Source organism: Pleurodeles waltl, chromosome 3_1 (assembly GCF_031143425.1).
Source record: "Pleurodeles waltl isolate 20211129_DDA chromosome 3_1, aPleWal1.hap1.20221129, whole genome shotgun sequence".
Classification (NCBI taxonomy): Eukaryota; Metazoa; Chordata; class Amphibia; order Caudata; family Salamandridae; genus Pleurodeles; species Pleurodeles waltl.
Window position 1 is genome coordinate 1,467,964,365 of NC_090440.1, and position 27,297 is coordinate 1,467,991,661.

Genomic DNA, 27,297 nt, shown 5'->3' on the forward strand with positions numbered 1-27,297 from the left:
GCTCGCTTGGGAGTGACACACGAGGGTAAATCTTTGTTCTTTCAGAACCCCGAGGAGGCCTGGGAATGGTTTGAAGCTCATGGAGGCCAGTCGGCACAGAGCGCAAAAGTTAACGTAAGAGAGACTGGAAAAGCGCAGAGTCCTAGGGAGGCGGAGGAACAGGGACCGCTCATGTGGGATGCCAACACAGACACAGAAAGAACTTGGAAAGCTAGCGGCCTTTGAGGCGGTGGCGTCCATGAGCAGAGAGGCATACCCCCGGGAGGCTCCCGGGTAGACTCAGATGGCACGGCCGGGTCCTCCATAGGATGCTCGGAGTCCTCGCCACGGGCTCAGAAGGTGACCCCCCCGACATCAGACGAACTTGTGTAACGGACGTGATACCACGACACTGGGGCAAAGTGAATTGTATGCACACGTGGCCCCTCCGGACTATGCCCCCCCACACGAGTTCTCGTCGACCCAATCAGACTGGCGAGAATTTTAGATACTCTGTTGAACATGTTGCACTGTTGCACAGTTTATTGGGCAACCTACTGTTTGCGAGGCGCCCTGGGGTTAGGGAGTTGGGTTTTACAGTTACAACTATAGCAGGTGCGATGGGCAGGGTGGAGAGAAATACTTATGCACACATTCCGAAACAAGGGGAGACTGTACCCAGGGCAGCAGTGGGCAACCTGGAATGCTACTAAGACAATCCAATGGCGGAATATAATATATACTAACATGGAATGTACACGGTATGGGGTCCCCATCCAAACGTCACAGAATACTGTCCTTTTTTAAAAGAAGGGGTGAGCAGGTGGCAATGCCACAAGAAACCCACTTAACCATAGGAGAGGTGGAGAGATTGAGGCGTAGATGGAGAGGGCAGGCGTTTGCCACTGGCTATTCAGCGTATGCGAGGGGCGCCTTGATTTGGATACAAGCGGGGGTTCCCTTTGAAGTCATATCTAAGGACACAGACCATGAGGGTAGGTTTGTGATAGCGGAGGGGAGGCTTCATGGCTCTCCAATTGTTCTGGGCAGTGTCTACGCCCCCAACCAAGATCAGGTCTCCTTTATAACGCAACTGTCGACTCATCTCACATGCCAACAAACCGGGGGTATCTTAATCGGGGGAGACTTTAACGGAATATTAGACGTGGAGATCCTCTCCACCGGTTACAGGGGCAGCGACACAGAGTGGCAAGAAAATTGAGAGAATGGATGAATGCATGGGGCCTAGTGGATGTATGGTGGTCCAACACGCCACTGAGAGGGACTATTCATTCTATTCAGGACTTCACCAAGTACACACCAAAATAGATAGGGTGGTGTGTACAGCAGATATCGTGGAGGGAATGACCTGCGCAGAATACATTGCTCGCACATTATCAGACCATAACCCCCTACTGGTTACCTGGAAAGCGACAATGTCCTGACATGGAGACTGACCCCCGGCTCAGCAGAGGACCAAGCATACAGAGAATCCCTCCGCCTACACCTTTCAGACCATATTAAAACCAATAAAGGATCAGCCTCTTCAAGATCCTTGGAATGGGAGGCCCTCAAGGTGACAATTAGAGGTTTTTGCCTAGGTCAGACAGTTGGAGTGAGACGCACTCTAGAACGCGAACTGAATAGTTTAGAGAGGATAATACACGAAGGGGAACGAGGTGGGGAGAACGGGGATGCAGTACAGGAAAGATCTGGCCAGGCACGGAAGTCATATGCCCAGGTGGAAGAGCAGCTCCGCTGTCACAGCCTCCGGGAAAATCTGGCATCACTCCAAGCTGAGGAGGGCCGTTCAAGTAGAATGCTGGCGTGGTTAGTGAGGGCCGAAGGGGACAGTGGACCCATTACAAGTGTCTATGATACAGGGGGGAAACGTCAGTGTATGCCGGGACCCATAAATGACGCCTTCAAAGAGTACTACTCTCATCTCTATAAGGCCCCGGGAGAGCTTAGAGCAGATGACCTCGAATTTTTTTGCGTCCACTCCCTCTGACCGCGCTAGCACCCGAGGAACAGGATAGTTTAGGAGGCCCCCTGACGGTAGACGAGGTACAGGAGGCTATTGCACAGCTGGCCTTCTGTAAGACCCCAGGGACGGATGGACTTCCCATGGACTTTTACAAAAAATATACTGCAATGTTAGCCCCCCAGTTGGTGGAGATGTACACGGAGGCATTGCAACGCGGAATGCTACCGGACTCACTTAGGGAGGCACTGGTGGTCCCTCTGCCCAAAACAAAGTCAAGAGAGGCCTCAGTAGCGTATTTTCAACCTCTGTCAATGTTGAATAACGATTTTTAAATCCTCAGTAAAGCCTTAGCCAATAGACTCCTACGCCACATCACTGGGTTAGTGCATACCGATCAAAATGGCTTTGTCCCGAACCGCAGCACCTCTTTGAACTTGAGGCGTTTGTTTGCCATCTTGCACATGCCAGAAGAAGAGAGGCCCAGGGCAGGAGTGCTGCTTGCAGTAGATTTTGAGAAAGCTTTTGATTCGGTCAGATGGGACTATTTGAGAACAGTGATGCGGTAGATGGGAATGGGAGAAGGCTGGATAAAATGGGTGGACATACTGTATATGTCTCAGTTGGCGAGGGTGAGGACGGGCAGAATGATATCAGATACTTACCCTATATACCGGGGGACGCAACAGGGGTGCCCGCTATCGCCGCTCCTATTTGCTCTGGCCATAAAACCACTGGCAGTGGCAATGCGAAGCAAGGGCACTGGCAAGGGAGTAAAATTGGGTCAATCATTTCACTATATGCTGATGATATACTCATATACCTCAATGATGGAGAGTCGGGTCTACCTTGGGCCTTGCAGACGCTGGACCATTTCGGTGCACTCTCAGGTCTATGCCTCAAAAGGAGCAAGACATTCGTTTTTCCCCTAACACAAACTTATGGGCGACCCTCCTCCTGCCCTGGGGACATAGTTTGGGCTCTACGCACTTTTAAGTATTTGGGTATACAGGTATACCATGAGACTGGGGATCTGAGAGATGGAAACATTGGAAGGGCACTCCGCTCCCTGAGGGCCTCAGTCGGTTTCTGGCGCTCATTAAAACTATCCATCATGGCCAGAATTTCTTTATCTAAAATGATCATGCTCCCCCGCCTCCTCTATTATTTTGCTAACCTACCATTATCGATTCCCTCAGCGTGGTTTCAAGAGTTAAATACTCTACTTAGGGAGCTTATCTGGGACGATGGCCGCAGACGTAAAGCACTCCCGACCCTGTGTAGACAAACTTTAGCAGGAGGCCTGGGGGTTCCAGATTTTGAGGCCTACTACCTGTCATGCCAACTGCAATGGGTCGCCAGTTGGTTCGTTGGAAAGGGATACCTGGATAGATGGAGTACAGTGGGAGATAGAGGTACGGACTGAGTCATGGCGCAATTGATTAATAAGAAGGTGGTACGCCAAATGGACAGTCTGATGACTAAAGTAGCCATTCTTTGCTGGAAGAGGTGTGCAAGACGAGTGGGGGTGGGATCCCCTTATTCTCCAGCCTTGCCACTGACTGCCCTAATACTAGATCTAGGGGAGGATGGCTTGGTGGGTACAGGACTCGGGATTTGGAAATGGGCGGGAGTAGAAACGATAGGTGACTTATTGCGGGATGGGGTGTTGAGGCCCTTTACTGATCTAGTGAATGATAGAGGAATCCATCCGGGACAATTCCTTCTGTACCAAAAGTTAACACATAATCTTCGGGAACACTGGGAAACAGTGAATGCAGAGCCTGCCACCCATCAGATATTACACCTCCTCCTAACATTGGGGGAGGATGCACACTGCATCACAAGACTGTACCGAGCCCAACAGGAAGGAGCCCTTGACCCAATGCAATCCTTACGGGAGAGGTGGGAGAGAACCTTGGAAAATGAAATAACAGACTCAGAGTGGAGTAGAGTGCTAGCGTACCCAAAGGAAGTATCGAGAAACACGAGACTGAGATATACTCAATATAATTACACGCACAGGACGTACCTCACCCCACACTGCCTACCGTTAATGTACGGGGGAGTCCCCAGGGCATGCCCCAGGTGCAGTGATGTGAACGCAGACTTCGACCACATGGTGTGGAGCTGCCCGGACCTGCGTCAGGGCTGGGGCAGTATATTGGCGGACCTGTCTAGACTGCTCGAAAGGGATTTGGCCCTATCTCCCAGTGTGTGCCTATTGGGTCTTGGAACCGGACTCCCACATGGGAAGGTGAGGGGTCGTTTTTTTAACCTTGCTCTGGCTTTATACCGGAGACTGATCACCTTGGGGTGGAAATCCCCCAGATGGCCATCACTGACGGAGTGGAGATGTGAAGTAGAGAAGTGGGCCAGAGCAGAACTGCAGATACTGAAGAGAGAGGAGGAGAGAGGAGGAGCGTGGACTCCGCCAGACCCCCATCGCTCCAGAATGGGAGGAGAGGCTGACAAAGTGGGAAGGGATGCTGAGGGGTACGGACACAACCACAGAGGGACTGACATAAAAATAAAAAATAAAGGCCCAAGATAGAGGTCGGCAGTGACAACTCGTGGGGTAGGGAAGGATAAATCCAGGGTTTAGAACCTAGAAGACACTAGAAGGGAAACGAAGACAGACATGGAATGCACGGCCAAGGGCACAGAAATTACCGAGTGGGGTTAGAGGGAACGGGCATTATTTGAGGGAGTTCCCGTGTTGGGATTAAAATAGGGATGGATAACATGAAAAGTGCCAACCCTGCTCCAGGGTAACGGAGAAGAGGCTGACTTCAGACAATGGAACCTCCTGCCCATACAAGTTCCATCGCACCATTAACCTGTTTAATTTTAGTTAAAGACTGTTTTAGATGCACAACATTCAGATTGATGGCATAGCTCTCATGTGGTGCACAGGCAAATGTACGAGGCTTCAGAATTAGACCATAAGCAATTCAAATTGATGTAAAGGTAAAAGAAAGTACGTGATATTTGACCAAAAGTATGTAACACCCTGAGCTACATGGGAAACCTCAACTGCCACACCAAATCATTCTGTATTTGTATAACAGCAAATTGTTAATAAAAATATATGTTAAATCCCTCATTTCTTCTACAAATGAAAGCTCCCTTCCACCTCCTTCCACAGCTCGCTGCAATGAGCTAGCAGCATTCTTTCAGAAGAAAATAACACTTTTTTGAGTCGTTACAACTTAATCTTGTTAGACCCACAATGCAGCCAGTTATGCCCAGATCTAGGCCCTCTCCAACGGGTTTGTCCTCCTTCCTCTGCATCACTGATAAGAGTGCACTTACATTAGTTAGCAAGATTAAATATGGGTCCCTGATAAACCCAGCTCTGCCACATATTCTGTCCAAAGGACTGCAAGTTATACTTACGACTCTAGTGGAACTACTCAACCTCTCATCGCCTTTGGAGCTGTTACAAAGAAGTGGAAGGATGGAGTAATCAGGCCCCTGCAAAAAAAAAAAAACTCTCCTAGTTCCCACCACTCTAGGGAACTACTTGCTACCCGCTATTGGTAAGATCCTTCGAAAACCACATCAAACTCTCTCAAAGTTTCTTAAAGAAAATCAATGCCTGCATGCAGCCGTGCCCAGCGCATGGTTTTCCGCCCCAGCATATTACAGAAATAGCCCTTCTAGCAGTTACAAAAGAGTTCAAATCAATGCTAGATGAAGGAGGTGCTGTGCGATCAACTTGCTAAACTTAAGCACCACATGTGATACTTATAGACAGAGTCAGAGAAACAGGGGTGCAGGGTAATGGGCTCCAATTGTTCACCTCCTTTCTGTTGGATAGAACCTTTCAAATCTGTAAAAACTCATGTTTCTTGGATGTTATGGCAGTGAAGTATGGGGTCACACGAGGCTCGGCCTTTAGCCCCACACTCTTTAATGTATACATGCGTCCCCTGGTGGGGGACATTGTACAGAAACATGGACTATCACTATTTTTTTATGCGGATGATACACAACCGGTGGTATTTGCCCCAGCTAGCCCCCTGTCTGGAAAGAGTGGCCAGATGGCTGGTGAATTCTTGTCTACACCTGAACAGGGAACAAATAGAGGTAAGATTCCAGGGAACAGCCCAGACCCCTAACCGTCACTCAGCTGGCCAGAGTGTTTGGGGAACCCTCTGACCCCCCACCCCACCATACACAGCCTTGGAATGTGGCTGGGTAAAGCCCCACCCATGGACGGACAGTCAAAAAAGCTTGCAGCAACCTGTTTTGGCATTCTCTGGCCCTATGCTAAATTTTAGATCTAATTGCACAGTACTCTAGAAGTATAGTGGTCCAATCCTTGGTCTTGTCTGGATTATGGCAATTCACTTTATCTAGGGTTCCCTAAATATGTTATCAAAACGCTACTGGTGGTTCAAAATGCTGCTGCCCGGACACTTCTTAAGATCCCTAGAGCTGCCTCAGCCCAAGAGGCTATGAATGCGCTACACTGGCTTCCCACTGAATCAAGAATAACATTTAAATCTTTATGCCTGGCGCACAAAGCACTCAATTCCAAAGGTCGGTTCAAGATCAGGGCGCTTCTGTCCGCATATTCTCCATCCAGGCCCTTAAGGTCCTCCTCTGGTTGTTTACTGAAGGTACCTAGAATCCACAGTTTCAGATGGGGTGAAAGATCCTTTTTTTTATATCTTGTCCATAACTTATGGAACTCACTCACTGATGAACTGAGATGCCCTGACAATGAGCCCCTCTTTAGGAAACTATTTAAAGCCAGGCTATTTCACCAATAAGCCTGGCCACATCTGCTCTGCACTGCTTTGCGCAATGCTCACACAGTCCTGGGAAGGCTCTGGGTAGCCATGTGCTTTATAAATACATATAACCTAACCTAAAAGGTGCTTGAACATCACCTGAAACAAGGTTGATTTTTTCCAGATGTCCTTCTAAGCACTACAGTGGTGCCAATAAACACAGGCCTTGCAGTCATTGGTGCTCAGGCCTAAAAAAACACATTTTTTTGTGTCCTGCCTGCTTGCACTGTGTGGGCCAATGAGTTCCTGGGGGACACCAGAATGGCGGCAAGATCTCACTGGCCATGTCTCAAAAAGGTTTGGGTGTACCTGCCAAAAAGGCACACCACATTAAAAGAGCATTAATCTAGGCTCACCAAGAAAAACATTTTCTTAGCAAAGGCACAGTACATTTTGCTTCCTTATTTGGTAGATTCAACAGAAAAGCATTTGGATTGACATTCCTTGTGGATGTCCACACCATAAGACTCTCAGGCATTGGGTGTTTCTTCAGAAAGTGAGGGTATCCAGGTGCTGGCTTGTGCCGACTGGCCACAGGCTGGCTGGCCACCGGGGATGACCCTGGCTCACACCAAGTGGCTGTGAAAGGGCCTGCAAAGGCCTCATTAAATGGTAGTTGTGGCTAAGAAAAAAAAAAAAAAAAAAAACACACTTGCCTGAAGAATTTCCACCAATAAATTGGTTTTAATTTCCAGAGTAGGCAATTGCGGATCTAGCACATCTGCTGCTCTTCTCAACTTTACAGCAAAAGAGGGACTTTCTTCTATTGGTGCTATTCTAAAGGCAAGGAATGTGAGGTTAAAAGTAGCCATCAGAAAAAATAGTTTTCCCCAGGTCACCAAGAACACCAAAGATCTTTCTAGTCTGCAGTGGCTCCTCGACTTATGACACAAATACCTCAAGAATTATGTGAGGCAGAGTACTGGAAATCTTCAGGGGACAGAGCAAGTTGCTGAGGTCTACAAGCACAACCTGGTGCTTGAAATGTAGCTCTACAGGGGTCCTGGTGTGGAAGAAATTATTTGACTCAAGGACAAGGGATATAGTGCAACTTTAGTAATGAGTAGATGGCAATTCTCAATGTTAAGAGAAAGAGAAAATACCGATACAGGAGGCGAGGCAATGAAGCCTCAACAATGAGAGCTTATAAACGGAGATAAAGGACAAAATGTTGAAGTACCTGAAAAGTCTTCTACTCCCCACAGTGGGCACGTTAACATTGTGGAAGAAAACTTTAGGGTCCGCAGCAGTCACTGCTCAACATCCATGAATGAGGCGACAAGTGACATTATGTCATGAAAAGTGCTCTTCATTGTTGCCAAAGAACTAGTAAGTAGGGTGTTACAGCCAGAGATGTCCAGGTCAAGATCCAGCTGCAGTGTGCAAAGGCTTCAAAGCCTGTGTGATCTTCAAACTGCAAGAGGTTTATAGATTTTTTCCCATTATACTTCTGCACTCTCTTGTTTTTCCCTTTCATTAAGCGTAACTAGTTATTTCAAAGTCTTGGGAGCATTTCTCTTGAAGAGAATTGAGCATAGCAACATGAACAGTTACCTTTGTTAAAGCACAGCTCAGATTCTCCATTTCAAAAGTAAATCAAGTTCCTTTTGCAAGAATTGAGATTTCTGGATGTAAAAGTGTGCAAACTATCTGTCCTTGGCCTATTCCTGCTCTAAATAGTCTCAGAGGAGATATTTGCTAAGGAATTAATATGCACACAGTTAGTTATAGTGACTTTGGAGACAGCAAATTGTGCAACTCTATGAAGAAGTAATTATGGTTGTAAAGAAACGTCATCACTTGCAGGATGCCTAGGGTTATCTGCATGTGAAGTTCAAGTTTATTTTTCATTGTTGATCCATATATCTTTGATTTTTGTATTTGAAAGTCACCACAAGAACATCGAAACATTTTTTTTTTCTTACCATGGTGATAGGTTATTTTTTAAAGCACTGTAGGGATTGTGTTCCTGCCAGGCATTTGTGGCAGTTGCACAAGGCCCTTCCCCTTTGTATTCCGTGCTCTGTGCACGGTTCGTGCATTTGCCATCTTGGGGGGGAAGAACAAGCACAGCTCAGAACGTTTCCATGAAATGAAGTCACAGATTTAATGGGTTTCTGCTGGGACAAAATGACAAGTAGTGTAAACTCTTGAAAGGGCTTACCAGCGCAAATACTATTTTGAGCTGGAAAGGTACCGTTTCCCAGAACAAATAGACTTTTGTGCCATTTTATGTTAAGGGATTTTTACTTAGATTTTACGTAGATCAGTGCAAGTACTCATAGTTTTTGACGCAAAGTCTAATGGACTAGTCAGACATGGCTTTGTGTTGAACAATTAACACTTCCTTGAAGCAGACACCAACAAGGAGAAATGTTTTAATTTCTCTAAATATTGCATGCGTGCTGCACTGTACAGCTCCCAAGCAACGCGAGAGTGTTTAAGAATTTGTATTAGTGTTTAAGAATTTGTTTAGGGATAGGATTTTGTACTGAAAAGGCATGCCAGACAAACGCATACAGTGTGGCACTACAGGGAGTGCAGAATTATTAGGCAAATGATTATTTTGACCACATCATCCTCTTTATGCATGTTGTCTTACTCCAAGCTGTATAGGCTCGAAAGCCTACTACCAATTAAGCATATTAGGTGATGTGCATCTCTGTAATGAGAAGGGGTGTGGTCTAATGACATCAACACCCTATATCAGGTGTGCATAATTATTAGGCAACTTCCTTTCCTTTGGCAAAATGGGTCAAAAGAAGGACTTGACAAGCTCAGAAAAGTCAAAAATAATGAGATATCTTGCAGAGGGATGCAGCACTCTTAAAATTGCAAAGCTTCTGAAGCGTGATCATCGAACAATCAAGCGTTTCATTCAAAATAGTCAACAGGGTCGCAAGAAGCGTGTGGAAAAACCAAGGCGCAAAATAACTGCCCATGAACTGAGAAAAGTCAAGCGTGCAGCTGCCACGATGCCACTTGCCACCAGTTTGGCCATATTTCAGAGCTGCAACATCACTGGAGTGCCCAAAAGCACAAGGTGTGCAATACTCAGAGACATGGCCAAGGTAAGAAAGGCTGAAAGACGACCACCACTGAACAAGACACACAAGCTGAAACGTCAAGACTGGGCCAAGAAATATCTCAAGACTGATTTTTCTAAGGTTTTATGGACTGATGAAATGAGAGTGAGTCTTGATGGGCCAGATGGATGGGCCCGTGGCTGGATTGGTAAAGGGCAGAGAGCTCCAGTCCGACTCAGACGCCAGCAAGGTGGAGGTGGAGTACTGGTTTGGGCTGGTATCATCAAAGATGAGCTTGTGGGGCCTTTTCGGGTTGAGGATGGAGTCAAGCTCAACTCCCAGTCCTACTGCCAGTTCCTGGAAGACACCTTCTTCAAGCAGTGGTACAGGAAGAAGTCTGCATCCTTCAAGAAAAACATGATTTTCATGCAGGACAATGCTCCATCACACGCGTCCAAGTACTCCACAGCGTGGCTGGCAAGAAAGGGTATAAAAGAAGGAAATCTAATGACATGGCCTCCTTGTTCACCTGATCTGAACCCCATTGAGAACCTGTGGTCCATCATCAAATGTGAGATTTACAAGGAGGGAAAACAGTACACCTCTCTGAACAGTGTCTGGGAGGCTGTGGTTGCTGCTGCACGCAATGTTGATGGTGAACAGATCAAAACACTGACAGAATCCATGGATGGCAGGCTTTTGAGTGTCCTTGCAAAGAAAGGTGGCTATATTGGTCACTGATTTGTTTTTGTTTTGTTTTTGAATGTCAGAAATGTATATTTGTGAATGTTAAGATGTTATATTGGTTTCACTGGTAATGATAAATAATTGAAATGGGTATATATTTTTTTTTGTTAAGTTGCCTAATAATTATGCACAGTAATAGTCACCTGCACACACAGATATCCCCCTAACATAGCTAAAACTAAAAACAAACTAAAAACTACTTCCAAAAATATTCAGCTTTGATATTAATTAGTTTTTTGGGTTCATTGAGAACATGGTTGTTGTTCAATAATAAAATTAATCCTCAAAAATACAACTTGCCTAATAATTCTGCACTCCCTGTATGGTGCAGGGGCCTAAGCAGACTGTGTGCCAGCATAGGGATGGGAGCAACAGCAGGCCATTTTTATATCAGCCTCCGTGAACATGCGCTAGCGAATGGCCTCTCGCTTGAGAGGCTTTTGTGTTCACAAATGGACTTGGAACCCACCCATTTCTTACCAATCAATGTCATCACAGTCGCTCTTCTTTGCCTACTTCTAACTGGACTGCTCTTGTAATACATCACTTCCTTTTTAGGTTGTAGTCTACCAGACAGTGCAGCTGTCTGGTTTGCTTAAGACATCTGGGGGACATTCAGAAAGGTAACCTAGGAATGCATTATAAGTTAGTATCAATGCTCCCTGTGCATTTTGCCCATTGCTTGCCATTGGCTTTGCGGTTTGTAACTCATATTTTCTTGCTTTCAATTTACTGGCTTTATTTGTTTTAGGCTGTTCAGCTGGAGTTTGTACCTTCCCTTACTAAAACCTTATTTACAGTATCCTTCGGATTGCCTCCTTTATGTAAACAGGCCTGTAAATCTTGTTCTTATCTCGTCACATTTGCTGTGCATTCAAAGACAGAGGTCAAATGTCAGGCGCTGTCTTCCTAGGTCGCTTGTTAATTTTTCTTTCTCTGACTTCAAAGTGAGAGAAATTAAGTGACAATCTTGCCGGATACTGGGGGTAGAAAAAAGGGTTTTTTTTAAACACACAACAAAATTCAAGTGAACGGTGTAAATATTTCAGAATTATGAAGCACATTTTTTCATTTTATTTCTGAAGTGTGTCGGAAACCAACACTACAATATGATAAGCACAATTCATTAGCCTAAGTGATGCAATTTCTACACTTTTTCATCTGTGCCCTGTATAGTTTTATTCATAAAACTGTATGACTGTGCAAGTATAATGGTCATTGTAATTGAAAATGTGTTGTTTGTATCACACCAGGAATACTCCACTCTAATTTGCACCACTCCACCTCTCAATGCCACTGGCCTCTGCACAACTCCACTTGAGCCTCTGCACTCTATGCCACCTCATGATACGCCTCTCTACTCTACCCTATACCAATCTACTCTTTGAAACTCTACTATACGCCACTACACTCTTCACATTTGCAATCCACACCAACCTACTCTGCACAACTCCAATTTATGACACTTTACTCTACACCACTTTGCAACACTACATGCTAAGCCACTGCACTCTATGCCAATAAACTCTACGCCAATGCACTTTAACACTGGACCCTAAGCCCAAGCACTCTACACCAGTCCACTACTCTATCTACTCTGCACTACTGCACTCGACACCTCTTTACTCTATGCCATTACACACTATGCCACTTCACTCTACTCTGAAACAATCTACTCTACACCACTGCATTCTATGCCACTTAACTCTATGCCACTGCACTCTTTGCCACTCTACTCTTAAGCACTGCACTCTACACCAATGCACTTTACACAAATGCACTGTCACTGCACTCTACATCACTGTACTTTACTCCACTGCTCTACACGCCACTCTACTCCACTGCACTCTGACACTCTACTCTGGTTGTATGACAGAACCACGCATGCTTTAACAATGCAGTCTGAACCATGACTGTATTGTTTCCACGCATGCCTTTACATCGAATTTCATTGTAAAAGCATGCCTAGTAAAGGCATATGTTGAAACGGCATGCGTGGTTCTGCCATACAATCCCCCTTCACCTGCCCTGAAGCCCAAAACTGTCCCCACCCCTAATAGCTAAAGTACCCCAAGTGAGCCCCAAAAGAAAAATGCTATCCCAACCCCCACCCCTAAAAACTAAAGTATCCTGACCCCCACACCTGCCCTGAGCCCTAAAAAAAAAAAAGAATCCCCAACCACTGCCCCATAAAACTAAGCTACCCCAACACCCCCAACCCGAGCCCTAAAAAAAAATATATATATATATCCCATCCCGCCCCTAAAAACTAAATTACCCTGACACCCCCAACCACCCTGAGCCCTAAAACTTTCCCCTTAATAGGTAAACTACCCCGAACTCCACACCCAGTCTAACCCCTAAACAAAATAATTATCCCGACCCCCTCCACCTGGCCAATAAAAACTAAATCACCTCGACCCCCCTACCTGCCCTGACCCCTAAAGAAAAAAAACGACCCTGACCCCCTCATCTTAAAAACGAAACTACCCCAACACCCCCACCCACCGTAAGCCCTAAATCCACCCGCTGCTAAAAACAACCCTGCCCCCAACCCCACATACCTCATTGTGTCCTCTCCCGATTCTTTCTCCTCTTTTCTCCTCCCTCAAACCTTTCCTCACCCCTTTAAAAATAAATGATCCAGACACCACCCTAAGCCCTAAATAAAAATACCCAAAACCTCCCACTCCTGCCCCTCAACAAAAAAAAGAAAAAAGCCTGACCCCCCCACCCTTAGTCCTAAAAAAAAAAAAAAATACTCAACCCCCCACATTACAAAAAAAAACAGCCCTAATCCCCCCACTCACCCCAAACCCTTGAGCCCCCACACTCCTGCCCCAGCCCTACTTACCTTACCGCGTCCTCTCTTGATCCACTCTGGATTTTCCTGTGCCTTAACCAGGCATATGCGCAGTTTGACACATGCATGGTTGAGGTACAGGGTTGTTCCGGCAAGAGTGGTATGCTTGCGCAGGAAACGGCTGCATTGTTCGCAACACATGTTAAGGATGTTTCCCCTCTACTCTGCAACACTGCACTCTACGTCACTGACATCTACACCACACTCTACTATCTACTACTCTAGTCTATGCCACTGCACTCTATGGCACTAGCCTCTACTCTGGAACATTCTATGCTTTTCTACTATGCAGCAACTCTAGTCTGCACCATTGCACTGTGCAACACTACCCTTTATTAGGCACCGCTCTATTGCCATCACTGTCGCTCTTCTTTGCCTACTTCTAATTGGGCTGCTCTTGTAATAATTCACTTACTTTTTAGGTCTCAGCCTACCAGACAGGGCAGCTGCCTGGTTTGCTAAAGACATCTTGGGGACAATCAGAAAGGTGACCTAGGACTGCATTCTGCCGTTGCTTGCCACTTGTCTTGTGGTTTATAACTCACATTTTCTTGCTTTCCATTTACTGCCTTTATTTGTTTTAGGGTGTACAGCTTGAGTTTGTACCTTCCCTTGCAGAAACCTTATTTGCAGTATCATTCCGAGTTCTAATCTACGCCACTGCATTCTACGATGCTGCACTATACGCCGCTGAATACAATGCCTCTGAATTCTATGCCACTATACTCTGCAACAATCAACGCCAATACACTGTCCACCAGTACATTCTATTCTATGCCACTCCAGTGTATGCCACTCTACACAACACCACACAATGCCACTCCAATAAGCAAAACTCTCTGCCATTTCACTCTACAACACACTACTCCACTCTTCATCATTTCACTCTATGACACTCTGTGCCACCTTCCTCTACACCACTAACTTTTAACTATGCTGAACAGCAACCATTCTGGTGTACAAAATGGCTTTAACGCATTGGCAAAGTCAATAGCTCTTGCACAGGCATGACCTATTGGTTTTGCCAATACTTGCTTTCTGTGGCGCTCAGATCAAGCACAGATTATGTTTTATTAATGTCCCTCCATTGGCTATCAGCTGCTCACTCTGTGATTCAAATACTACTACTTCTAAAAAATAAAAAAATAAAAAAAGCGATATGATGCGGTCAACTCTGGCTTCATCACACAACTTTTTGTTTTCACCTTCTCCCCACTCCACCCCCGTTTCATCTAATCCTGTCCCTGTTTCTTCTCTCCATCCCACTCATCAGTTCTGTTTCTTACCCCCCCCCCCACCTGGTCTCTGTTTCTTCTCCACTTTCCCACCACCCTCCTGTCCCTGGTTTCATCACCCCCTTCTACCAGACCGTCTCAATTTCTTCTCCCCATCTCTGTTTCTTCTTTTGTTCTGCTGTGCTGATGCAAATATAAAAAGCCTGCCAGCCACACCATTATTGTGGGGGAAAGGTGTGCAAGTCTAGTGGTTGGAGTGGGGAAAGGGGATATTCTGCAAAAATTCAGTAAGCAGGCAGTAAGGGAGGCTCTGAAAGCAATCGAAAGAATATTACAAAATTCTGTCAAAGTGCCTGCCAGGTCACAGGGAGTTGTGAAACAGGAACCTAAAACACTTCTTTCTTGCTGTTGCAAACGAAAGTCCACCAGTCATATATGAATGACCACACACCACTGTCTGCAACTCCAAGTCAAATAGCAGCACTTCTCAGGGACCACTACATCAGCAACTTTTGGAATGAACTTCACAAATTCAAAACAATAACTACACTGGCAATGAAGAGCAATAACATGAAGTGCCTCCACAGTCATCCAGCTGTTCTTGCTTTAAACTACTCAGCCAAGACATGATTAAGGTATGCATTCGTTATGGGAGAGCCAGGACTGAGCATATGACCCACAGATGGAACTAGCTGAAAACTTTCACACCAATGACGCTGCACCTGGCCTTAGTTCCCTATGGTGTGAACAGAAAGCAGTGACCCATGACACACCCCTTCACCCCCAAGTAACATGTCCCTATGCTACTTAATGGGGGGTGGGCTATGACACGGTCAACTTAGGCCCATCATATTGCTTTTTATTTTTAATCATCCTGTTAACCATCCCCAGTTTCTCACCCCACCCAGCTATCCGATTGCCAAAGCTAATAGCTCACGTAAAGGTGAGATCTATTGGCTTTACTAATGCTTGTTAATAAACTTGGCTCCACACTGCTTTCTTCTCTTTGCTTAACTTAGTTGCTGCTCTGCCTTGCACAAAAAATATTACCCACAGTGTCTTGTACAGGTGATGTTGCCAAGTGTCCAGAATTGTTTCAGCATCATAAGTTCTGCCTTTCTTTTTGACATACAGGTACCAAAATGAAAGTTGAACTTGGTGAGGCTGAGATTCTATCTATGTTGGAGTGAACAGTCAGAACGAATCCGCACACCAGATTTGATGAGACTACACCCTCTGCAGTACATACTAGAGAACAGGGAGCATTGATACTAACTTATAAATGCATGAGTTAATAGATGCACTAAAAGCAGTGCAGTTTTGTGAAAACCAGCTTTAGACCTCTTTGCAAAGTTCATGGGCATGGGACACGCTCATAAATTGTTCACTGATCCATATGTCTGAAGGGATGTAGGTACTATAGGCATAGTTTTATGACAGTGCAAAATCCATCAAAAAACAATATTTTTTCACAGAACAAGAATTAGGACTTCAAGTTTTGTCTTTTGCAAATACCCAGAACAGGTTTTCACAAAACTAAAGAAAAAAAAAACTGCAGGTTGGGCCAAGCTGCTTCACCTCACCCACGCTGGGTAAGAACTCCATCCAGTGGTTTTCACTCTACTTGCAAATTATACCTATGGGAATGAACGTGGAAGATATTACTGTTGGGATCCTCTATATACTTTTGCTACTCCTTCTATAATAATGTATTCTTTAGTCAGCCATTATACCCTAGAAGAACCTAAAACGCAGAACATGAGTACATAAAAACATTTCTATAATCATGTGAATGGGAAAGGATATAACTTTAGGGAATATTTAAGCAGTTTCATCAAGCAGTGTAAAAGTTCACACAAAGTATTGAATCAAATTTTCTACATAGAAAGCAATACAACCATAACAACAAAGGCCATAGCTGACTGCATTATACACACACCTTCAGTTAAAATAAGGTTCTGGTGAGCTATGCAACCATAACTTTTACCCAAACACGTTCTAAAGACTTCACACATCATGAAGCAGCTAAGATCATAAATTACATTAAGGAAGACCTCACTAGTGAAATATCACATCAATGACAACTCTATAGTAGTTCAGAGTCACTGAATCCATAGTCCACTGGGCTCAATTTTTGTTCAACGGGCTCTAGGCACAGTGATTGAACTTTAGCCAGACCTTGGAAGTATGGGAAGAGTACTGAGTGTACAGCCCGCACTGGGAAGCCCAGTAGTAAATGGTCGACAGCCTGGTCTTGTGCTGAGAGTGAAGGGGTGCTAAGCACAAGCGCACTGCAACCAGTAAGATCTCAGTACAGGGTATAGCCTTCAGTGAACCTTGCTCTCGTCTCCTATCCCAAGAGCCCACTGGTCACAGCCCTCGGTAATGCCTAATCAGCTCCAGGTGCTCAGACAGACCTTTGGCCAAGCCATATACATATTTGCTACAGACAGCAATCCTACTTATAGGACCCAGTGGAGACTTCTGTACAGGACCTCACGTCATCCATTTCATCCACCTCAGCTCCTTTCTGGAAAGTTCTATGGTGATCTGTCAAGTTGGGGGGGGGGGAGGGGGGGGGGGAGTGAGGGAGTCAAGAAAAAAGGGGGTCCCAAAATGCATTCTCCCCCATGCAATTTCCAATTGGAACTTTAGGCAATGCTACAGCCAAATTTGGCAGAAAGCTACATTCTGATCCAGAAAGCATGTTTTGTGATGACGTAGGAATGTTCAGTATTTTTGAGACATTAAGAGTCAACATTTATAGATATCTAGCAACATTGTACCACCGCAGACTATTGCGCACTCAAAACAATCTGATTGACTGGTTGCAACATGAAGAGAAAATTCTGGCCACCATTTTAGGATTCAGGGACTCAGACTCAGTGTTGTCAAAAACAAAAAAAGCAATAATGTGCAGGGTAGGAGTACCCTGATTATCTGGCCCTTGAGAGGGGCTGAGTGGGTCCAGAAGGACGCCACCTGGGGTCAAAATAAAATGCTTTTTTTTTTTGCTGCGGTACTTCACACCGTGCAAATCTGTGGCACAACTGCAGCACCACAAAAAAATAAAGACCGGGGGCTTTGACCGCTGAAACACCATGGGGTTAGCCATCAACAGGGACTTTGCCACCTGTGGGAGCCAGCCCTACGGCCAACCCTGCACCAAGCACGAACCAGGGGAAGGTATAGTTAGGTTTGGTAATAAAATTTTACTTTACATTAAAAGAACACTAGAAATTTACTGAAAAAAACAAAGGTTAAAGTGACGTTATTGTTAGGTATGGATACAATATTTTACTTTACATTACAAAACTGAGAAATTCACTGAAAAAACAGGTTGTAGTGACGTAGTAGTTCAGTGAAAATATTAGTTAAAATGCTGCAATTTATCCTAAAAAAAAGTGAAATCCACCAGTTATGCTCAACTGAATAACTAGAACTTGCACCCTCGTCGTGCACTGATCATTACCTCACATATTGCACCTCTTCTTTATATAAACATATTATATATATATATGGTTTGGCAAGATGTACTAATTAAGATTGTAGTTCAAAGAAACTCCTGCTGTGCTGCCTTTACTTTCCGTATACTGCCAAGGAACCGAGTGTCTGGCTGGAGGAAGGAACTATGATATTCAGTCAGACAGACACACACACACACACCCTTTTCTCACCCCTGGCCCCCCAATACACATTCACAGAGTTAACCAAAGGTTAAAGTGATATTATAGTTAGGTATTGAAATTAGAACTAACGACAAAACAGTAAAAACACATGAGTTGTAGTTTAGTCAACTAACTATATCTTTCGCGCCCATCATGCACTGCTTCTGGCCTCACATATCACATCACTCATGACATATGTACTCTACCCTCCATGTGTGCTCATTTCCATCCCCCAATAGCTTTTTTTTACATTTGCTTTCAGAGGTTGGGTGGTGGGGGGTGGGGGGTAGAGGTACTTATTAGTAATTTGAACAAAGCTGTTCTTTAATCTAATGAGTGATGTAATCCCCAATGTCATTTATCATGTCACTCAACAGTGTTGTTATAATACTGTGGTGAAGCTGCAGTGGTACAATGGGGAAATCAAGTGAAAGACTGCTGCTGGGGTGGAAGTATATGTTTTACCCAGCACTTAAGACTTCTTTCTCTCATGGCTGGGGAAGATCAAGTGTGGCCTTATAGAACATGCATTTCTATTTTAGCTTTCGGAGGACCTCCCATAACCTCTATAAGAAAAAAAGGTCTCATAAGCATGGTTCATGAAATCCCAACAGAGAATCAGCATTTTTCACAGGGTAAATTCATCTTAGAACCCCCCAACTGCTAAAATTATTATAGTACCATAAGCGATTCATATTGTGACTAACGTCTGTTATCACCCCTCATGTGTTCCTTTTTGAGACCCATTAAAACAGGATTTCACCACAAGGCATTTCAATGGGGACAATATCCCAGAGTCCTGTGATGGCTGTCACAATATGTTATCCTTGTTGTGACAAGCCAATCAAAGTCGTGGTCCATTTGAGACCCCCCCTACCCACACAATAAACCTAGGGGTCAGGATTCACTCACCCTGCCTTGTTATATATATTTTTTCCTTTAACTTTCCTGACATGGAGACTATGCATACTGAGTCCATTAAAGGATATCACAACATATTGTTCATGATGTCGCCAGCCAATCAGGACGGACAAATCCCCTTCAAATTGGTCAATCAGGACACCAACGGCCCAGATGTTATTAATATTACCAAGGCTAACCACTTCACACCCAACCTAAGTGCCTCTTTAAAAGCAATTTTCTTAAAAAATACTGAACTGATTTACACCAAATAACAAAATGCACGCTTTCTGAGTAAAGTTCTAATATTGTGCAAACTTAGGGCCTCATTACGAGTGAGGCAGTCTTACTGCTGTGGTCCCGGTGGTAAAGACCGCCGCACTACAAGTTCGGCGGTTTGGCTGAAGCCAAACCGCCACAACGCCGCCAGTCCCGCTGGTGCGTTCAGACCAACGTGGCTGCAGGTGAGCTCCTCCAGGCCGGTGGCATGCCTAAGACCGCCGGCCGTATTAGGAGGAAGCAACCCACCAGCCTTTTCGTGGTGGTCGCCCCGCCACAAAAACCCTGCCAACACTCAACCGGTGACAAGAATCCCCAATTCCTGTCGCTGGCACACACATCCCCACACCCACCCCCCACAATTGCAGACACACACACCCACACTTGCAGACACACACCCGACAGCACGCATACATACATACTGACATCCCCACCCAATCACACACATACGTCCAGACACCCCCCACTCGCTTGCACAGACACGCACCCCCACCCAACCGAACATACAGACTTGCACCCACACTCATCAACACACTCCCTGACATACACCCCCACTTGCTCGCATGCACCCATACAAACACCCCTAATCGCATGCATCCCAATACACACATCTACTCACTCGCAGTCCGTCACCCCCTCCCCTCTGATTCCATTCAGACACAGACACCCTCCATGTACACATACATACACACACTCATGCACACCCATTCTGCTACACATACACATGCACGCACACACCACACAGACGCACACAATACAACCCGCCTCCCGTCCACACACTTGCAAACACCCTACCACCCGACTGCACACTTGCAAACACCCCCCACCCGACCGGAAGGCATACATACAAACACCCCCACTCGCTCTCACACTGACATTCAAGCACCCCCACTCTCTCTCACACTGACATACACGCACCCCCACTCGTTCTCACAGACATACATGCACACCCACTCGCTCTCACAGACATACATGCACACCCACTCGCTCACACAAACGCACCCCACTCCGCATTCGTACACACACATCTCTCTCCGCATTCACACACATACACATCCCCATCCGCATTCATACACAAACATCCCCCTTTGCAATCATACACATACCCCTCCGCATTCATTCATACACACCACCAACCCCCTCTGCATTTATACACATACACATCCCCCTCCACATTCATTCACACACTCCCCCTCCACATTCATACACACCCCACCCCTCCACACACGCATACAGTCACACATTCACAACCATTTCGACACACACACACACACAAACACGCTCACACACATGCACCTGCCACACACACACCCTTTTGGTCGCTGCACCTAGCTGTCTGGGCCACACATCAAGCCCACGCCACGGTGGTCATCCGGGAGGGGGTGGATGTCGGCGCAGCCACCGCCAATGCCGAATCGCTGTACAAGGTCCGCCGTGCCATATTACTGTTCGTAGTATGGCAGGCGGAGTCCTTGCGGCATGGCAGTGCTGGTGGTAGAACCACCTCTCTCTCACCCTTGGCCAGCACGGCGGTGTCAGGTTTGTGGCTGTAATCTGGCAGTCTTTGGTCTCTGACACGTAATACAGCGGTCATGAGATTGATGACACTGGTGGTCTTTTGGCAGCCGACAGCACAGAGGTCTTCTAAAAAGACCGCCAATTACATATTGAGGGCCTTAGTGTAATTCTGTTCAGCCATGTTACTATATTGAAGAGCAAGCTTTACGATGTGAATTAAAATGAGGAACTGATATTTTAGAACACATCTGTTTCACTTGACACATTAGCCCCAAACCTTCAATGCAAACACTGTAAAGAGTGTAATGGAGTTTAGAATAGTAAATGTTCACCTCGTTCAAGTGAGTAAGTAGGTGGTGGAGGAACATGGGTAGTGGAGGACATTGTTGTGTGTTTTGTATTAGTTGAGTGCTGTACTGTTTAGCTTGTGTTGTAACTTTTGGCTTTGTTATGTTGTTGCATTTTCTTTGTGCATTGTTTTGCAGATGTATTGCGTTGTTTGCTTTGTGCTTGTATGTGACGATCTAGAGTGTTTATGTTATGTTGTGGCAGTTATTTATTTATTTATTTTACACATTCATATAGCATACATGGACCCGTGGTTGTTACAGTGCTTCACATACGACAGAAAGTATATATTTGAATATAAGACAGAGAGGAAAAAAACTCACCTTTGGCTCTGCTGGTGTGAACCCGTGCACGAACCCACACAACTTCATCAGCTTTCTGTACCGTCAAGTCTTTCACTTTGACCAATACTCTCTCTGTTTAAAAAAGAGAAGTCTGCTTTCAATACTTATGTATCACCAACTGATGTTATAAAGCAATGTGTAATAGGACTATATTACAAAAATAGGGCATAAGCCATAAAGATAGAAGAGTTATTCATCCTCAAGCTGATACCACATGCTTTGTATAGCACCAACAACAATTACTTTCGATTGATTTCATAAATTTAGTTAATGATGCAATACAATGGTCTTTATGGCTGGTTTGAATTTCAATATAAGAGTTAAACCGCAAGCTGTCACGGTGAAGAGGATAATTAAACTACTAGAATTTACTCCAAGGGAGAAACTCATTCTTTTCTTATATTGATGGCTCCAGCCCAAAACATGCCAGAGGAATGTAACTGGGGAGTCTTCCCCCAAGTCGTTAGTTTAAATAAAGTAGAATGTATTTCTACTATGATGAAGTTATATAAGCCATGATGAATTTGAAACATCTGATACTAGTAAGAGTGGTTAATAATCTGGGCTCCTAAACTACAGCATGTGTAAATACACTTACTGAATGTGAAGTGGCTCGTCTAGTCCAAGTGTCTGGATCATTTTGAATTGGCTGGGCATGCTCCACAAAAGTATAGGATAAGCACTGTGTGTGTAGCATTTGGGAGGGCGTAAAACGGCATTTTCAAAGAGTCTACATTTTCAAAGATTCTGTTTGCAGAACATATGGAAATACTCTTAACTTTGCAGACAAAAAAACACTGACAAAAACACATCACTTTTTAGTGTTTCACGGTCAAAGATAGTAATTTGTTTCCCTTTTCTTTGTGGGAAAACAATAATTCCATCCATCTGTAAACTTGTGTTAGGCATATTTGTCATGTCAAACCTCTATGCTAAGTATATTTTCGAGTAGCTGCCAATCTCTTTCACGGAAACAAACAAGGTGACATAATTTTCCCATTCATTGCAAGGTTAGTGAAGCCTTGCAAACTTGTTTCTAGTTCAGCACAATAAGGGGTGCAGCTGTCAATGAAGCTGCTGTGGCCTGGGGTGTGAGGGACCCACTGGATCACAATTGTGAATATCTTCTCCTACCAACCCTGGCGCCACCAGGGGTATTATCTTTGATTGAAGCAGCATCCTTTACACTCTTGCTATGGCACTGGCACCGTACCCAATATTATTTTTTATCAAATATGAAACCGGACAAGGAGAACCAGCACTTCAGATACTTCAATTTAGTCAACATAAAGCACAGTCCAGGGTGGATGCTGATTAGTAAAGGGCTCCTCGTCAAAATAAAAATGAAACTCAAAGCAATTAAGATCCTGGCAGTGACAGATAATATAAGCCTCACGCAATGATGCCGGCGTGGAGATAGACTGGTAGTCAATGTACATTGGTATTAGGACTGGTAATTGGGAGAGACAAGTGGTTGCATGGTCAGAATGCTGCAGCATCAAATACAAAAGCCCTGAAATATAATTAAAAAACGCCCTCCTCTAGAAATGTATAACTATACCATGTATAAAAGCAACACTTAATTCCGAGTCTACCACCAAGTATAAAGACAATTTACCTGTTTTATTTTGGCGAGGAGGCAATCTAATTCATCTCTTCGTGTTTTCTACTGCCGCTTCACTGATAAATGAGCTGCACTGGCATTTGCAGCTAACATTGTATATAGATTTACTGATCAATCTTAATCCCAACTACAATGTCCCTTTTTCTAATGGAAGGAATTTTTCAAAACTAAGGGACTCTAATTTTATAGATCCTTGTACTGATCATTTAAATGTTGGTTTGTGTCCCACAAACTGTTTATTTGTGGGAAAAGCAAGGTTAAAGGGAGTGCAATTGTCATTCAGCAGGGCCGGAAGTTTAATCTTCAGATCACTAATTTTAAATTAAACTAAAGATGTGCTTGTGTGTCATTCTGCTGTATATTTTGACCCCTTAGCTGCTGAGCCTTACCTTTGCCACACACCCAGTGCTGATCCCTTTTTGGCTATTTGAGGTAGTTTGCACTTAGAGGTCCATTACCTTTTTCCGGATAAATTATCCATGCAAAATGTGCATCCTTTTTCCCCCCAACATCCTGGGGATTCAAGGGTACCCAGGATTTGTGGATTCCCCTGGACGGGAACAAGAAAATAAGCAACATAGAGCAAAAAAATATATATATATATATATTTTTTTTTTTTTAGAAAACTAGGGAAAAATTGGTCCAGATAAAATTGTCTGTTTTCCCCTACAAATGGCATCCACAAACAGTTTACTGTACTAAATTCACAATATTCCCAGCTTTAAAAATAAAAATAAAAACAAATTTTGTACCACAGTATTGGCATTTTTCCAAGAGTTAGCCTATTTTCTCTATTTTCTGTGCTCCCAACCTACTTCCAGTTTGTGATAGAAACTAGTCTAAAGCCCATGGGTGATCACACATTCCCCCAGGTCTTCCACTACAAATGGTAATTCACTGGTGTGGGTAGACCTAGTGCTGGTGTCAGGAAATGGCCCAAAACCCCACATGGATGCATCACATTTTTCAACTGAAACCTGACCGTTTTTTCCAATATAGGTAGCTCTAGATTTTGGAACCTATCTCAGCCAGCACCTAGGGAAACCTAGCCAACCTGTACATTTTTTTAAAGTAGACACCTAGGGGTATCCAGGGTTTGCTGAATTGTATGACTTACATCACGTTTTGTACCTAGAATACTTTGCAGACCTCAAACCTTGACTAAAGAAAATACACATTTTCCTCACATTTCTGGAATGTACAGTTCTGGAATCTGCAGGGAGCCACAACCTACCTTCCACCAAGAATTCCCCCAAGTCTCCCAATAAAAATGGTACCTCACTTGTGTGGGTAGACCTAGAGCCTGCAACAGGAAACGGTCCAAAATGCAACATGGACGCAGCACATTTGTTTACTGAAAACTGACTTTTCCAATGTTGGCAGCTCTAGAGTTTGAACCCTAGCTCAGCAAGCACCTAGGGAAACCTAGCCAGCTTTTACATTTTTTTAAAACTAGGCACGTAGCGGTATCCAGGGTGGGCTGACTTGAGTGGCTCTCACCATGTTTTGTTTTTTTACCCAGAATCCCTAGCAAACATCAAACTTTGACAAACAAAACACATTTTCCTCACATTTTTGTGACAAAGTTCTGGAATCTGTGGGGAGCCACAAACTTCCTTGTACCCGGCATTCACCAAAGTCTCCAGATAAAAATAGTATCTCACTTGTGTGGGTAGATCCAGTGACCATGACAGGAAACGGCCCAAAACCCAACAGGGACACAATATTTTTCCACTGAAAATGGACCATTTTTTCTGATTTGGGTAGCTCTAGATCTTGGACCCAAGCTCAGCCGGCACTTGAGAAACATTGCCAGCTTGCAAATTTTTAAAAACTAGACATGCAGGGGTATCAGGGGTGGCTGACCTGAGTGGCTGTCACCACGTTTGTTTTCCCAGAATACCATGCAGACCTCAAACTTTGACTAAACAAACATTTTCCTCACATTTCTGGGATGTAAAGTTCTGGAATCTGCAGAGAGCCACAATCTTCCTTCAAACTAGAATTCTCCCAAGTCTCCCAGTGAAAATGGTACCCCACTTGTGTGGGTAGACCTCATGCCTGCAACAGGAAACGGCCCAAAAATGCAACATGGACGAAGCACATTTTCTCAACGAAAACTGACTTTCTTTTTCCAATGTCGGTAGCTCTAGATTTTGGACCCTAGCTCAGCTGGCACCTAGAGAAACCTAGCCAACCTGCACATTTTTAAAAACTAGACACCTAGGGGTATCTAGGGTTGGTTGACTTCCGTGGCTCTCACCATGTCTTTGTTTTAGGCAGAATCCCTTGCAAACCTCAAATGTTTACTAAAAAAAAAAAAAAAAAAAAAAATATATATTTCATTACATTTCTGTGATTGAAAGCTCTGGAATCTGCAAGGAGTCAAAACGTCCTTCTACCCGGCATTCCCCCAAGTCTCTTGGGCTCAGTAACTACTTCATAGGGGCAGATCAGTAATTACCTCATCTACCCTGTCATGGGGACCGAAAGACTGTGACCATTTTTTAGAGTGGTCACTTCCAGTCCCATTCTGGGAAGCCCCCACCCTCTAAACCGTTAAAAAAAAAAAAATTATAATCCCTGGTGCCTAGTGGGCTTTCTGGGTGGGGGAGATCAGGGCTACTGCCCCATGTGCCCCCAGGGGGTCTGGGTTGTGCAAAAAGATTTCTGTCCCCATTCATTTGGGATGGGGCCATAAAAGACTGTGCCCATTTTTCTGGGGAGTAGGGGCATTGTCATGCCTATTCTGGGCAGCCCCCTCCTACTGTTAACTAGAAAAGATAATCCCTGATGCCTAGTGTGCCCAACATTGTGCAGAAAGATCGCTTTAAAAAAAATAAAAAACAGGTGTCTAGTGGGTGGATTCCTGCTTGGGGATTGCCTTCCTGCATCAATCTCCATGTAGGGAACCTCTGGGATTGGAAAGAGGAGATTCTCCCTTTTACAATGGTACCTCTCCTGTTAAAATGTGTGCTTGGGGGCTGAAATAGACCATTGAACCAGTGAAAGTAAATGGAGTTGATCGGCTCGTTCTACTTTCACGTTTATTACAATAATATCAGCACACCCTGTGCACAATCGTCATTGTAGTAAACAAAAAACTAATAGATCAGACTGCTTGGGAAGCGCTTTCTGGGTTGCCTGAACAAAAAAAAAAAAACAAAAAAAAGGACTCCCTGGTGACGACCAATGGCCGTCAGATACACAAGGTGTGTGTGTGTGACAGCCACTGGACGTGGCACAGACTTAAGTGACATACCAAAAAGTTGATCTCTGTTTCACAGGGTGTCAACATCAGAGAGAAAGCATTACATGGAGAAGTTGTTTGTAGCATGAGTAACATCCGTTGACTGTCTGAGTCCAGCAATCATTCAATGGTACACTTCACAAGAAAGAGGTTGACTTCCTGCATTAAAATTGAGGCATGGTCTGCAGACGTTTCTCATGGTGAGTGTGTGTATGTATGTGTGAGTGTGGTGGAAAAATGGAAGGCACAGCATAGCCCTTCTAAACAATGTGATGTGATGTGATGGTATTTCCAGCCGACGTTGGAATATCGATTCTGCTCTCTATCGGGTGGCTGTGGGCCTGAGAGGGCAATCAAAGCGGCTTTGGGGCCAATGAAGCAGAAGATAGAAGATTGATGTGCATGATTGGTGTACAAAGATTAAAATGCAACCATGTCCTCTGTAAACAAAATGCCTGGGATGTTTGCGGCACCAGCTTAGAAAGTTGGCATGGTCTGTATGATAAACCCTCTTAAGTAGCCCCTGAACCTTCTATGTATCTGCTGGTGAAATTGTCGGCCTGGAAACAATAATCTCAGGGCAAGTGATGTCCTAATGGCCTCTGAGACAGCCTTTGAAATCTCCCAGGCCATATCCCACTATGCATGTATGTACCTACTCAGATGAAGTACCGCATTCAAGGAGAGAAGGCCAAGGATGGCTGAAGAAAAAAATCTGTTTGACTTAAGG

The 27,297-nt window shown here is 44.6% G+C and overlaps 1 protein-coding gene across 1 annotated transcript in view; it reads right to left on the minus strand.

Moving 5' to 3' along the window:
• DARS1 (aspartyl-tRNA synthetase 1) overlaps nt 1–27,297 on the minus strand; it is a 473,122-nt gene that overhangs the window by 267,550 nt on the left and 178,275 nt on the right. The window contains exon 5 of the mRNA XM_069225076.1: nt 21,673–21,765. Coding sequence (XP_069081177.1) covers nt 21,673–21,765 — 93 coding nt within the window. The remainder of the gene's footprint in view (nt 1–21,672; nt 21,766–27,297) is intronic.